This window comes from Impatiens glandulifera, chromosome 5 (genome assembly GCF_907164915.1).
Source record: "Impatiens glandulifera chromosome 5, dImpGla2.1, whole genome shotgun sequence".
Classification (NCBI taxonomy): domain Eukaryota; kingdom Viridiplantae; phylum Streptophyta; class Magnoliopsida; order Ericales; family Balsaminaceae; genus Impatiens; species Impatiens glandulifera.
In genome coordinates, this window is record NC_061866.1 from 14,356,965 (window position 1) to 14,373,482 (window position 16,518).

The 16,518-nt window shown below is 30.5% G+C and overlaps 1 protein-coding gene across 2 annotated transcripts; it reads left to right on the forward strand.

Moving 5' to 3' along the window:
- Nucleotides 1-619: 619 nt before the first annotated feature.
- Nucleotides 620-15,004, forward strand: LOC124940407 (shootin-1-like). 2 transcript variants are annotated; one of them, XR_007099466.1, is made up of 2 exons: nucleotides 620-775; nucleotides 14,504-15,004. XR_007099466.1 is itself a non-coding variant. In XM_047480921.1 (2 exons), exons 1-2 carry the CDS (start codon nucleotides 673-675, stop codon nucleotides 1,061-1,063), a joined length of 333 nt encoding a protein of 110 aa, XP_047336877.1. In that variant the 5' UTR covers nucleotides 620-672; the 3' UTR covers nucleotides 1,064-1,166. The 2 variants fall into 2 exon arrangements, 1 of the variants encoding a protein (XP_047336877.1); XM_047480921.1 differs by lacking the exon at nucleotides 14,504-15,004 and adding an exon at nucleotides 834-1,166.
- The last annotated feature ends 1,514 nt before the right edge of the window (nucleotides 15,005-16,518 follow it).

The window sequence follows — 16,518 nt, forward strand, 5'->3', positions numbered from 1 at the left end:
AAGTTTAATTTATTTTACGAATTCGAAATAATAAATTTTACGAAGCATTCTAAGAGCAGTACGCGATTTGATTGTGTTACAATTATATATTAATATTGTTTAATTCTTTTTTATTTTAAAAAAGTTTTAAATTTTTAAAAATACCATAATCAAAATTATTTAAATAAATTAAAATTTATGGAAAGTTATAACCTTAAGTGAAGTATGAGAAATGATTAGTATGAGAAATGATTAGGTGAAGGAATTGGGTGAGGGAATTTGGTGAGAGAATGATGTGGCATAATCTTATTCGCTGAAAAAATTAAATAATTTCTCTATTTTCTCTCTTTTCTCCCACTTTTACATTTTCCAACCAATAAAGAATAAAGGTGATGCCAAAGTCATTCACTCACCAAATTCCCTCTCTCTATCACTGCTCGTGAAATATATATAGAATGGAGATTTAGAGAAATTTAAATTAGTTTTAATGAATAGTTTTTTACAATAAAGTTATAAAATATCTAAACCTTATAGAATCTTAGCCATATATATATATATATATATATATATTATATTTTCATCTCCCTTATGGTCTTTTCTCCATAAGTGACCGACCTACCCACAAGCATGTACTAGTTTTCCCACACCATCACGATAGAGAGGAAAAAGGTGTAGAAATAAAGGGCGAAAATCATGAAATTCAAATTAGCAGCAATGGTTTTAGTTGGAGCACTAATACTACTAATTGTGGCGGCAGCAGCAGGCAGAGACAGAGAGTCTACCAAAACCATGATGAGTAAGTCAACATATGTACATGTTGTCTCTATGTATCTAATTACTTAATTGAAAATCAGGTAAAGGAACCCACAAAGAATTAGTGACCGAAATCGAACATCAATTCATCCACTCTCAAAGAACCCAAGATCAGTACAGACGACGATTAGAGTATAGTACCCAAGATTATCAATGGTCCCGTGGCCACACTTTTCCGGTCCCTACACCAAAACCTATAATCCGACCTCCTCCTCCACCACCACCACCACCCCCACCCCCACCCAAGGCACGCAGTGATAGAATAGTTTGACCCTGCTGTTTTTACAACTAGAATCGAATTCTAGTGATAATAAAACTCAATACAATGACTTATCCTTATCCTTCCAAATTATTGATTTATTTATATATGTTAACCGACATGGATTCTGGGTCTCTGTTTTTCTTGTGAAATTCTGTCATATTTTCAAGATAGTTTTGAGATGGATTTTATTTAGCCATATTTTGTTGGATCATGCTTGAATTGGAATCTTCAAATCCTTAATTTTTTTTTTTTACAATAAGTGATTCTTTAATTTAAGTTGTTCAATTGAATTTAGAGGAAATTAAGGAAGAACCTAATTCAAGAGCAATCATGAGTTTCATACCATAATTTTAAGATAAATATGCAAATCAAGCCGATACAAATCATCCTCAAGTAGAGCCTATCACTAGGCAACGAACTGAAGGAATAATCGCACTCCGAAAGAAATAATAAGATTTAGATCTATTAACTTAAAAAGTATATTAGGTTTTGGAGTAAAAAAGTAAATTTAAATGTCAAAATTTTAGAATAGAAACCGCGTAAAGACGAGACATAGCGTTGAGTTTTTATTTATTTTTTGTTTTAGTGTAACCAAACACCAAACTTCTAAAAAAAAAAATATTTTTTTCCTAACACAACATCATTTTTCGGTTTCTCAAAACCAAAACTTATATAAGAGCTTGAGCTTTTGTGTTTTATATCACGTTTTACAAGACAACATTCAACATGGTTCAACCTCATATTTTACTATTTATTTTATCGTTCTTTGATATTCGAGATTATAGACACCTACAATTTACACCATATTTATAATTAATATTTGGACTTATTAGATAAAATAGTATAAATCAAACAAACAAATTAAATGACTTTAAATAGACTTTATCTATTTATTAATGTGTCTGTGGTGTTTTGTGGTGTTTTGTTTTGTAAGTAAAAAAAGGTGCATCCAAATAGGGTTCAAGCGCAGTTAAACATCTATGTCCCTAAACTCCCAAATCAAACTAGTCTTTATCTCCTAAAGAGATATAATTAGAGATGATGAGTACTCGTATGTTCGATACCCGTAGGTACCCAATGATCGGGGTCGGGTATGAGGAGGGAGAAGATACTCGATCGGGTATGGGGTCAGAAATGAGGAGTGTGCGAAACTCAAACCCGATATCCAGCTATATCAATATATATATATTGCTAAACATTAATGTGATATTTCAAATTTCATCATTATTTTTATCATAATTATACAATTTAATTTGATCTTATCCACACTTCACTCCTACCCACGTTTTACTATTTCTCATACTTTCCTTTTTATTATAAAAATCTTATTTCTCCTTAATCACTCTTTTATTTTCTCTATTCGTCTTCAACTATCAAAAATTATAGTAATAACAAAGTTGTTATGTTCTTCGACATCTATAAATACTATATTTCGATAATGCTACTTTAAAGTTATTTATTGTTTAGTTATTCATTAATGTATTTTTATCTTCATTTAGTAAAATATATAAATTTACACTTTATTCGGGTAATGGGTACCTGTAGCGGATTGGGTACCCGTCAGGGATCAAGTACCCGACGAATCGGGGATGAGAAAGATATAGAGATACCCGTCAGGTTCGGGGTCAGGGTCGGGTAGTAAAATGAAAATCGGATATGGGGATGGGTACTTCACTACCCGAAGGGTAGGGTACCCGTTGTCATCCCTAGGTATAATATATGGATGTGACCAAATCATCTAGACCCGATGGAATGGAAAAGGAGCACAAAGAGAGATGAGAGCGACAAATGAAAAAATACAACGACCAATCAATCTCCTCCAACGATCGAAGGGCTGAAGAAAGATCGTAAGTCTGATGCTCTACAACTATAAGAAGCCCTTTTATCCACGCGATGCTACCAAAAGAGGAAAGGTGTGAGGCTTTGGACTGATAGATCTTCATGAGGTCTTCGAGAAATCTCATATTTGTAGCTGATGTTCATTTGGATCGAGGCTTGAAAGTCTTAAATGGCTAGAGGAGGTCATTTGCATGAAAGAAGAAAAAAAAGTGAAGAAGAGGAGAAGAGGGTGAAGAGAGCTTTCAGCTTTTGAACAGTTTGCAGCTAGAAGGCTTCGTTTGCTTCTAATCGATTGAGGCATCTTCTTTGTGTGACTTGTATCATTGATCGAGCTTCGCTACTCATTACATGTATTAGAATTTGTATTTTTTTTATTTAGGACCACAACAAAATGATACAAAACTAGACACATGTTTAAACTTGAATTACCTTTAGAGGCATTTCATAGAATTGGATAAATAAATAAAGTGTAAAATAATATTCTTTTAAATGGACAAAAGTTTAAAGTAGAGGGTGTAATGTGATAGACACGTGAGACATAGCGCGGGAGTCCTTTTCACGTGTAACCAAGCACCGAACCAAGAATAGAATCTCTAAAATGCGTTTGAACACGCAAAATATTTTTCTTTCCTAATTTCTCAAAAAGTAAAATATGTGGCGACTCTGAAAAAATAAGATCTAGTCTAAATCAATGATTTTAAATGCAAGTCTACCATTTTGGTTCCTCGTCTCATTAGAGACTCGAGAAAAATGTGAGTTATGGGGCTCAAGCATCGAGTAAACGAAAACTCATTCCCGGAAAGGTCGATTTTTGGTGTTACAGAGATGCATAATTTTTTAGGCGTTATAGTTATTTTTTTAAAATTATATATAAAAGACTGGTAGAAAAGGTATATTTACTGAGGAGAATAACCGAGAGTGATTGAAATCTCTCGGAAATAAATATATAACCGAGAGAAACACTCCTCTCTTGCTGTTATTTATAAGACTCACTGAGAGCAAAGTTATGCTCTCATTAATAAATATTAACACCGAGGACTTTTCATTTCTGCTTTTGGTGAATTTTAATAAAATATTGCTTTGAGGGGATCGCGTTGAAAAGTTTTTATTTTGCCCTAACTGCGGCTCGATCTTTCCTTCTTTCTATCTTCTCTTCGATCTCCTCTCGCTTCAACCGGCGGCTCCATCCTCATCTTCAATCGGCGACTCCGATCCAAATAAGTGTCTGTATCCTCTCATCTTCAACCGGCGGCTCCAATCCAGGTCCTATTTCTGGCATCTTCAAGCGGCTGTGATCCTTTTTCGAAACTCCCAAGAAGAAGAAGAAGCTTGCCGATCCCCGAAGCTCGCCGATATCCAAAGCTCTCCATTTCCGATTTCCGATCCAGGTAAGTTTTTATATAACCATTTGATATTTTGCTTAAAGTTTAAAGTTGTGTGAGTATCTGTATACTTTGCTTTCCCGGTATTTGATTGAATTAGTTAAAGCTAGTTGTTCTTGGTATTGGATTGAATTAGTTAAAGTTAGCTGATCCCGTTGATTGAATTAATTAGAGCTATTCTTGTTAGATAAAATTAGATAGGATTTGAATTCGTTTAAAGATTTGAAATTTGGATTTTTATATATGTTGCTTGATTCAATTAGTTGATGTTATATATTAATTGTTGTATGAGCTAGCCTTTTGATTTCTATATATTTTCACTAATTGTTGTTATATATATGTTGTTGTTATATATATGTTAGACAAATATATATATATATATATATATATATATATATATATATATATATATATATATATATATTGATAATAATGTGAACTGTAATGTGTTAGTTGATGTCAATTAGTTGTCTGTTTATAGAATTCATTGTTATATATATATATATATATATATATATATATATATATATATATATATATATATATATATATATATATATATATATATATATATATATATATATTAGGCAATTATGTTAGACAATTACATTTTGAAATTGTTCTTTGGAAGAACGGTTAGTTGTTGTCAATTAGTATATGTTAGGCAAGTTTAAATTATTTAGGTTAGGCAAGTAATTAGACTATTATAGATTTCTGAATACATTTATTTGGAAAGCTTGATAAATAAGTTTCTAAAACATGATATATATATATATATATATACCTAGATTACAATTGAAAATGGAAATTCTGGACAAAAGTTGGATGCTTCTACGTCGAGATCATCCACAATATATGAAAGGCGTTGAGCAATTCTTAAACTTTGTTCAATACTCTACTGGAAGGGAAAATATTGTTTGTCCTTGCGTTAAATGTGCAAATCAAAACTATGAGAGTGATAATATTGTCAAGACACATCTAATTATACACGCAGGCCCGGCCCGGAGGGGTAGGCAGCCTAGGCCACGGCCTAGGGCTTAGGACCAAAAAGGGGCCCATTTTTTTATATATGCTAGGTATTAGTAATGATTTTTAGTTTCTTATTCTTTAATTTTTTTTATTATGTTAGATTTTTTGGCACATGGCTCTATAACCCAAATAGAGAAACAAACTAACACTATCATAACAAAAAATTGAAAACCCTATTGTCTGTCTCACTGTCTGTCTCTCTCAGTCTCTGTATCCTACTTGATAATGTTCCTAATATGATTGTAAAGTCTCTATCTAACACTCATGGGAGGCTCGTGTTAAAAGCATTAAAGCACTCAGATTTCAAGCTCCTCAGGTAAGGAAAGCTTTGCTTGAATTGTATAATATTTGTGATGATGCTAAATCAAAGAGTGAATCTGAAAGTTTGGCATCAATGATTGAAAGTTTTGAATTTATACTTGGTATGGTTATTTGGTATAAAATCTTGTTTGCTATAAATATAGTTGGTAAGAAAATCCAGTCCTCATCTATGTGTATTGATTCTGCCATTAATCAATTGGAAAGCTTAATTGCAGTTTTTGAGAAGTTTTGAATAGATGGGTTTGTCTCTAGTTTAATTATTGCAAATGATATTGCATGTGAAATGGACATAGATCCTGTTTTTTCAACTAAACGTTTTAAGAAGATCCCTAGAAAATATTTTGATGATAATACTTCTAATGTTGAACAACAATCGCCAGAAGAATCTTTTAGGATCAACTATTTTTTAGTATTGGTTGTTATGTCTCTTGCATCCCTAAAATATAGGTCTGAAAAGTTGAATGAGTTTAATGACTTATTTGGGTTCCTTATGAATTATGAAAAGTTGAAGGCATTGAATGAAAGCAAATTGAAAGAAAAGTGTAGCACATTTTGTAATGTATTTTCTCATGAAGGTACGTGTGATGTTAATTTGAGTGATTTGTTTTCTGAACTAAAAATACTACAAGTTGCTTTACCTAGTTTGGATATGTCCGCTGCTGAAATTCTTGATTTTGTAATGTCAATAGATTACTATCCTAATGTCTCTATTGTATATCGAATTTTACTAACATTGCCCGTTACGGTAGCTTCTGCTGAAAGAAGTTTTTCTAAGTTAAAATTATTGAAAAATTATCTAAGATCTTCGATGTCTCAAGATAGATTGAATGGACTTGCTATTTTATGTATTGAAAAAGATTTTTTGGAATATATTGATTACGATACAATTATCAATGATTTTGCATCTAAAAATGCAAGAAGAAGTCACTTTCGTTGACAATTTATGTTGCATCTTTGTAGATATTGGAAGGTTATTGAAGATCAACGGTGAAACACAAGTGAAGTTTATGCGTAGGGCCCCAATTTCGTGCTTTCGCCTAAGGCCTAAAAAATCTCAGAAACGGAACTATATACACGGTATAAGAATGGACTGCGATTTTTGGTGTTTTTACGGTGAAAAGAGCTCCACAACTGATATTGTTGATGATGGCGTTGATGATGTTGATGATGGCGTTGATAATGTTGAAGACGAATCAAATAACGAAGACGATGTTAACAAGAATATCATAGAAGAAGATAATACAGTTGATGATATTGTTGATAATGATGTTGATGATCAGTATATGGAATATATTCTCAATGATTTGTATCCCAATATTCAACACTCTAGTTCTGAAGATCCGGTTGACGATGATAAAATATTCTACAAATTGTTGGATGATTCAAAGCAGCATTTGTATAAAGGTTCTCGAATTTCAAAGGCTTCCACATTATTGAAGTTGTTTCATAATAAGAATGTTGGTCAATGGACAAATAAATCATTCGACATATTGCTAAATTTGCTCAAAGATGAGATTTTACTAGTAAATTCTCATTTACCTAATACTTATTATGAGTGTAAAAAATTTATTACAGATATCGGTCTTACATATGAAAAGATTGACGTCTATAATAATAATTGTATGCTTTACCGTAAGCAAGATAATGATCTACAACGTTGTAAGGTGTGTGGCACCTCGAGATGGAAGATGGATAAGTCAAGTGGTGTAGTTCGGAAAAAACATAATGGAAAACACATCCCAGCTAAGGTTCTACGTTATTTTCCATTGACATCAAGGTTGCAAAGGTTATACATGTCTTCAAAAACGGCTCCACTAATGAGATGGCACAAAGATAGTCGAGAAGACAACGAATTCTTGAGACATCCTGCAGATTCTATGACCTGGAAGTCGTTTGATGAACACTACCCCGATTTCTCTTCATAGCCCCGAAACGTAAGACTTTGTTTGGCTAATAATGGGTTTCAACCATTTAATAATGGAAAACAATCGTACAACATTTGGCCGTTTTTATAATACCTTACAATGTACCATCGACAATATGCATGGACTACAGTAACTTCATGTTATCCATGTTGATTCCTGGTCCTAAGAGCTCCGGTGATGCGATTGGTATTTTTCTACAACCGTTAATTGAGGAATTGCATCGCCATCTTTTTTCGAAATAATGGTTCATTTTCCCGTACATCTGGCGTTCGAGGCTTTTCTTGAAAGACCCGTACACTATCGATGGATCTATCCTATTGAGAAGTATATGGGTACATTGAAGAATTATCTTAGAAATAAAAAATTTCCCGAGGGTTCAATCTGTGAGAGTTATCTGGTGAATGAAAGTATTAGCTTATGTGCGAGATATTTGGAAGATCAAGATCCTCTGCATACTTCATTGCGAGATTCAACTTTAAATGTTTGGAAGAGTTATCAAAGAGAATTAGTTACACGTACGAACCGGGTGATCGAGAGAGAGCTCATTCTTACATATTAAAGATTGTCCGGAGGCAGAATCTATTTACAAGTAAATTCTTTAATTTTACTTGTAAATTTATCTTTCAATTTACATGCATGGACTCAAACTTTCATTCAAATTGATATGTAGTGAGTTTAACCGAGAATATGATAATCATTTCATATCAATTGATGAGCGTGATAGACGTTACGTAGCTTATTTCAAGAAAAGAGTGAGTTACAATGTATATATAATTTTATTGTATAACATTATAGTAACATTAATCTTCTTATCTCTTATTAGGTTTCTCAGCTTGGAGAAAATATTTATGAGGATCTAGGAATATTAGGAAGTGGTCCTACTTGTTATGCGAAGAGATTTGTGTCATGTGGAATTAAAGGATGTAAATTCAACATTGAGAGACACGATGAAGGCTTAACAACTCAAAACAGTGGTGTTGCTGTATTGGGTAACAATGATACTGAAACATTGTCCTACTACGGAGTATTTACGGACATTATAGAAGTCGAATACTTTAGTGGAAGACGAGTGATTGTTTTTAAATGCAAATGGTTTTATGTTCATTCGGGAGATCGGGGAATAAAAATAGACAAAAATGGTTTCATAAGTGTTAATGTGAATCGCGCTTTGAAAAATCAGAATTATGAACTGTTTATCTTAGCAAGTCAAGCAAAACAAGTGTTCTACGTTATAGATATGGCATCAAGGCCTGGTTGGAAAACTGTGACGACAATAAACCCACGTTATTCTAACATCTAATTAAGGTTTCATGTATTTTATTTGAATTTAATTAGTTAAAATTATGTAACATTTTTTTTTAACAGAGATGGCACCAAAGCAAAAGCATATCGGGGCAAAAATAGGAACACGTCCCTCTCGAAGTTGATCCTAAGTGAGAAAATAACAATAGAATTATCGCCAAATGGGAGAGTGTGTTGCGACAACGACACTACATGGCCCAGACATATTGGGATTGTGGTTCGGGATCTAACTATGATACCACATCGTCTCCTACATTGGTCAGACTTGAGCTCCACCGACATAGAGCATCTTTGGAAGTCGGTAACGGTAAGTGTTAATATCTTATTGTATTAACTTTCATTCTCTAATACATAATAATAATTAATCTCGTGTCTTTGCAGTATCGTTTTAAGGTAGTGCCGGAACATATTGAGTATTAAAATAAACATATAATTGAACATGTTAAGGTGGATTGGGATATGTATCGATGTGATATCAATCAGAATCACGTTAAAGCTCGTGATGGGGATATAGAAACTATCAAATCACACAAACCAAATGAATATACGGAAGATGATTGGAATTACATTTTGGACCGTCACTTTCTCCGAGACGATTTCCGGGTGAATCTTTAAATTCTAAACTTTATACATCATTGTTTATAATGTAATTAATTAAGTATTAATTGATGTTTTTAAAAATAGGTAAGAAGTGAGAGGAATTCCCAAAATAGAAAGAATCTTCTAATAACGCATCATGCGTGGAGTGTGTCATTCTCTTAGGTGGCAGCAAAACTGGTAAATATATTTATGCAAGATTCGTTATAATATGTTAACTATATTTTGATAATTAACAATACTAACATTTAATCTTAATAGGAGAGGAGTATGGGTATTGCGCCATCACACATTAAGTTTTTTTACGAGACACGCAGTAAAAAAGGAACAATTGACAACCCTACTCGTGTGATGGATCCCCATACTTCATATTTCATTTATTTATTGATTTATAATTAATTAATCAATTATTGTTTCTTTTTGTAGGATACGATACGTCAGACGCTCGAAAGAAATCCCGATATGTTTGATTATGAGCTGGCCGAGAATGTTTTTGGACGACAAGGGCATGGGAGGGTCATTAGAATGGGAACTGGCGTGAGTCCCACCTAGTTTAGAGGAGACTTGCGTGGTGGAAGCCAATATCAGCGGAGGGAGCAAGAGATTGAGAAGTTGCGTACTGAATTACAATAGGAGGCTTTGAAAAGAGAACAACTAGATGTTTTAGTTCTTGAGTCACAAAGAGAAGCACTTGAGGCTAAAAGAGAAGCACAAGAGGCACAAATGCAAATTGAAATTAAAAGACAAACTCTTGAGTCACAAAGATAAATGGAAGAATTTCAGAACCAGTTGGCGGCGTTTATGGCGAGATATCCTCCACTTCCACCTCCGGATAAATCGGGTATATGATGTTTTTTATATCTTTAAATATTTTGACTATGGGTTAAATGGAATTTTGGTTTATTAGATATCGTAATGTTGAATGAATTGAGATTTTAAGTTCATTGGATAATTATATTTTTGGATTATTGGGATTTTGGTATATCAAATTCGGTATTTCTAATTTGTGTATGTAGGTCTAAAATTGTTTAGTTTAAAATAGGTAAAATTCGGTTTATAAACGTTTTATTTTTAAAAAAAAGTATAGCCGAGAGTATTTGAAATGTTTTTGTTAATAAATAAAAGAGTTCTCTGATAGCATTTCAAAGGCTTTCGTTAATTATATAAAGCGATCTCCGAGAGCATTTAAAATGCTTTCAGTAATTATTTAGAGAAATTCCCGAGAGCGTTAGATCTGCTCTCAGAATTAAAAATACCTTATTTCCGAGAACTGTCACTGCCCTCGGTTATAAGTTATCTCCGAGGACTTTCACTGCCCTCACAAACGTGCCTCTTTTTTCTCCGATGGCTGTTTCACCGAGACGCGCCGAGGGCGTTTATCGCCCTCGGTGAGTTATTTCACCGAAGGCTAGAACCTTTCTCTGAGAAATTTTGCCCTCCATAATAAACAATTTTTTACTAGTGAAATTTTAGAAATTATATTTATACCATGATTATCTATACAAATAAAAAATAATAATTATAAAATAATATTAGAATTGTTATATAAATTATTTGTTTAATTAAAATTTTAAATTATTATTTATTACTTTATATGTTTTAATATTTACATAAATATTTTTTTTTAACTATAAACACAAAAATTATTATATTAAATAAAGTAAATAGTTCGTGAATGTAAAAATTTAGAATTCTACAAATTTTATTATTATATTTATATTTATATAACTTAAAAAATATTAAATCAATTAAACCATCTTGTATACAAAGATTTTAATCTTCATAAACAATATATTAGTAGGTTATATTTACTATAAATAAAAATCATTGTTTTATTGGAATTAAACCCTATTCTAAACTCCCACTTATTTCAATAAATAAAATCTAACATTAAATCTATTTACAAAAGTTAACAAATTAACACAAAGTAGAATTATGTAATGTCACTAGACAAATGAAGCTAAAATTTTGATAAAACTTGATTTACTACTAAATTACTAACTTAGTTTTAAAAATTAATACAACTTAATCTTTAACAAATTATCGATTTTTTTTAATTAAAAGAGAACTAGCATGACACTCACAAGACATGTCCAATGCTTCAACTCAAAGCACTTCCAGATTACAACTCGTGACATTTTGATCTTTTAGACAGACTCTTACCACTTTATTATTTTGGTGAGATAATTATCAATTTTATCTCACCCCTAATATCCACTTTGGATTTCTTTTAATTAAAATTGATTGTCAAATAATAACAAATATTTTTACATATTCATCGCAATGCATATCCTAACATTAGGTTTATTATTTTTTAGGATAGTAAAGCCTACGTACTAAGAGTAAACGATAAAACCAATTATCGATATATTTATGCATTTGATTCACTTAAAAATATTTTAGGAGTGTTTTAACTGCTTCACCGAACTAACATTATATTATAAAAAACAATTAACTTAGTATAATATTTTTCCTCAACTCTTTTTTTTCTTCTCCTTCGAACTTCTTCCTATATAAAAATATGTTATTGTCACAAGATTTTACTCACTCGCAAAAGAAATTAACAAACTTATATATCAAAATATACTTAATTAATAGTAAAAATGGTCTTAAAACAGGTGATATCTTGCATACATAGATGAAATAAGTAACCAAATATTTATTCAAATTAATACTCCTAATATGTATTAATTATAAAAAAGAAAGAATAATATGAAGTATTTTCTACAGCTTTATTTCAATATTATGATTAAATTTGTTTAATTTTATAATTATAAAAAATGATTGATAAAGTAGACTTAAGTCAAGACAAATCAAGTTACACTCTTAAGGAAGAACTAAGTTTTTTTTATTGGGTAATGACAACCAAACTTAGCTTCCAGATGAAATAAAAACCGAATCTTATTATAAATTATATTTGAGATTTGATGTATATTAATTTGTAATTATGTATAATTCAATTTTAAAGATTCATTGTATCATAATTGGGTTATAATTTGTTTTATTGTAATTTTTTTGGTCATCACTTACTATTTTCTCTTTAACTTAATTTAAATCTTAAAAAAAATAAAAGATAACTAAATAAAATATTTTACATCTAAAAAGTCTTAACCTAATGCATTGTTCATGAATTAAAATATTGAAATGTATTAACGACTAATTCAATTTTTAAGAGTTGTGTAATGAAGAAATTTAATGTTAAGTATAGTTTATAACCTGATTTAATTTAAAACAAACAATATTTGTCAAGACATGGTTTTCGATTGAAAGCCCGACCACGTGGCTTCTTTTTCGACCGACGCATGCTTATCTTTGACAGTGGCCCTTCCCTCGACTAAGAGCCTAACACGCGACCGATTGTTTTCCACCCAACACCTTAACGTGCTATGCGACCAGCCGATCCGACCTGCGTCCTAACTCATTTTTTGCTAAGTTCTGTTTGCAGTTTTTTTATTATTTTGTTTTTTTTTGTGTTTTCATATATTTATGTAGAAAACAACTAAAAATAATATTTTTAACAAAAACTTGTTTGACTATATTTTAACGTTTCACGTGTTTTTTTATTTATAAATTTTGTTTTAATTACAAATTCAAAAATATTAAATTTGTTCTATTATTTGTGTATTTTCTTCATTTGACTATCACTTATGATTGTTTTACTTGTTCAGTTGTTTGTATCATTTTTGTTTATATATATTTATTTACTTTTAAAATTCCAATAATGTAAGTCTTTTTTTATTGATGAGCAAATGACATGATAATGGAATTAGTATGTATCATGATAAATGACTCAGTACTTCTATTCAGAATTTTTTAATCTTTCAATCTCTTCTTAGACCTATGATAGGACTAAGCATTAGACCTTTTAACAAGAATAAGCGTTTAACGAATAAAATGTTTAAAATTAAATTATAAAAATGACCGAGTCATATAAGTAGAGTTTACGGTTACGTTAGACATAACTTCAATACTCTTGTTCTAATATTTAATTTTACAAGAAAAATTAGATGGCGACTATTTAGTCAAAATATTATTTTTAAAATTAAAATGAGAACTTTAATTAAATCTACAATGTATTTATAATATCATCATAAATTTGTTCGAGAGAGGGGGTTAGTTATGAGATTTAATTATCGAGTCCAACTTATTTTAAGAATTTGATTTATCGTATTAATAATTTTTGCGACGCAATTCAAAAGTTGTACACAATTTTATTGTTTTACAATTATATATTAATATCGTTTAATTCTTTTTATTCCAAAAAAAACTCCATTTTTAAAAATACCACCAATCAAGATTATATAAATAAATTAAATTTTATGAAAAATTATAACCCTAAGTGAAATATATATAGAGTGGATATTTAGGCCTTCTTCGGTTTGTGTTTTTAAAATAATCCAAATAAAATCAAATATTACTTTCACTCCTCTCTCCTATTCATCGTATCACTCAAATTATTAACAAAAAAAAATATTAAAATATTTATTATTTTTATTTTATTTATATATATAAATACCATTTAAGTATTTTTATAAAAAAAAATAGCAACACTTTTTCAAAATCATATACAAGTTAGATTTTTCACCTAACCCCAATTTCAACGAGCTAATAGAAAAATTAGAATTACTTAGTTTTAATGTATAGTTCTTGACAATAAAGTTATAAAATATCTAAACCTTATGGAATCTTAGCCACATTTATGGTCTTTCCTCAATAAGTGACCTCCTACCTACCCACAAGCATGCACTAGTTTTTCAATATATGTACACAACAACCATGAACTAGTTTTCCCACACCATCTTTACTACACGATAGAGAGGAAAAAGGTGTAGAAATAAAGGGCTAAAAGTGATGAAATCCAAATTAGCAGCAATGGTTTTAGTTGGAGCACTAATACTACTTGTGGCAGCAGTAGCAGCAGCAGGGAGAGAGTTGGCGGAGACCGACTATTCTACCAAAACCATGAGTGAGCAAACATACATAGTTAACTAGAATAATACTTCACTTTCATATTAAAATCATTTATAAAACCCAATTACTTTATTGAAAAGCAGCAGCTAAGGGAACCCAGAAGGAATTAGAAACCGTTTTCAAACATCATTTCATTCATTCTCAAAAGACACAAGATCAGTACAGACTACTACTATTAGAGTACAGTACCCAAGATCATCCATGGTCCCGTGGTCACACTTTTCCGCTCCCTCCTTATAAACCAAAGCCTAAACCCCCAATTATCCTACCCCCACACCCACCACCACCACCACCCAAGGCACGCAGTGATAGAATAGTTTGACCCTGCTGTTCTTACAACTAGAATCAAATTCTAGTGGTAATAAAACTCAATCCAATGACCTATTCTTATGGCTTTTCAGCCTTCCAAATTATTGATTTACTTATGCTAACAGACATGGATTCTGGGTCTCTGTTTTTCTTGTGAAATTCTGTCATATTTTCATGTTGGTTTTGAGATGATATCATGGTTTAATTTGCCATATTTTGTTGGATCTGAGGCTTGAATTGGAATCTCCAAATCCTTATTTTATTTTTTTTACAATTATGTAATTTAAAGTGGATCATTTGAATTTAGAGGAAATTAAGGAAGAACCTTCCAGAGAAATCATGAGTTTCATTTCCCCAATATTAAGGTAAATATACAAATCAAGCCAAGTAATCTTTAATTACAAACTAAATTCTCCTCAGTCTCTCCATAATTATATAGCAAATTAAATAATGTAAATAATAATTTGATGGGCCTATTATTAAAATAAATTAATAATGAAACCTTAGCTTGGGCCAATTAATCTATCATTTAAAAAAACAAAGCCCTATACTTTGGTCTTTCGGTTGGGCATCGATCAAAACAATCAAAATAAATAAATAAAACAATACTTTTAAATAAATAAATAATAAAATCTTTGTTTTATTGGAATAAAACATTTTCTAAACTCCCACTTATTTCACTAAACAAAATTTAACATTAGATATATTGACAAAAGTTAATAAATTAACAATTTTAAAACTAGGAGAATTATGTAATGTTACTACTACTCACTAGACAAATGAACAAGTTCTAAAATTTTGATAAAACTTGATTTACTAGCAAATTAGTAACTTAGTCTTAAAAAATTATACAACTTAATCTTTAACAAATTATCAATTTTATCTCACACATAATATCCACTTTGAATTCCTTTTAATAATAACAAATATTTTTGACATATTCATCACATTGCATATCCTAACATTCAAATTAGATATCCTGCATTAGGTTTATTATCCTTTTAGGAAAGTGAAGCATACTAAAACTCAACAATAAAACCAATTAACCGATATATTTATGCATTTAGTTCACTTAAAAATATTTTATATTGTTTTAACTACTTCATCAAACTAACATCTCTTTATTATGCATAAAAAATAATTAACTTAATATAATATTTTTTTTCTCAACTCCATTTATTTCTTCTCTTTCTCACTTCTTCCTATATAAAAAATGACTTGAGTTATTGTCACAAGATTTTCCTCACTAGCAAAAGAAATTAACAAAGTTTTAGATCAAATTATACTTAATTAATAGTAAAATTTGTCTTAAAACACGTGATATCTTGCATAGATAGACGAAATAAGTAACCAAATATTTATTCAAATTAATACTCCTTATTTCACAGTGCAATTTTTATTTTTAAAAAGAAAGAATAATATGAAGTATTTTCTACAGCTTTATTTCAATATTATAAGTAACAAAATAAGTAACCAAATAATATGAAGATTCTTGGGGAGAATGAATAATGAATATGTGGGTATAAATGACAACACACTTAATAAAGATTATCTCGAAAGAGGGTCAGTTAATCCTCATTAAGAGTGTTGTCATCTATGCCCACATATATGATGTTGATTCATTATTTCCAAGAGTGTGACGGTGAAAATGAAGAGGATAATGTGTAAATTTCTATTGGGATTTTATAAATCATCGTTTGTTATCTAATTAATTGAGATAAAGTTAAATGTTGTAAAAATTAAGGAGGTTTAGATATTCGAGATTTTATATCTTTTAATAAGGTTCTTC

What these genes read in the sequence shown, in the direction of transcription:
- LOC124940407 (XM_047480921.1), top strand. Translation starts at nt 673, where the DNA reads ATGAAATTCAAATTAGCAGCAATGGTTTTAGTTGGAGCACTAATACTA. An exon ending in GTCTACCAAAACCATGATGA is followed by an intron (nt 776 to 833) that starts GTAAGTCAACAT and finishes ATTGAAAATCAG; the next exon opens with GTAAAGGAACCCACAAAGAA.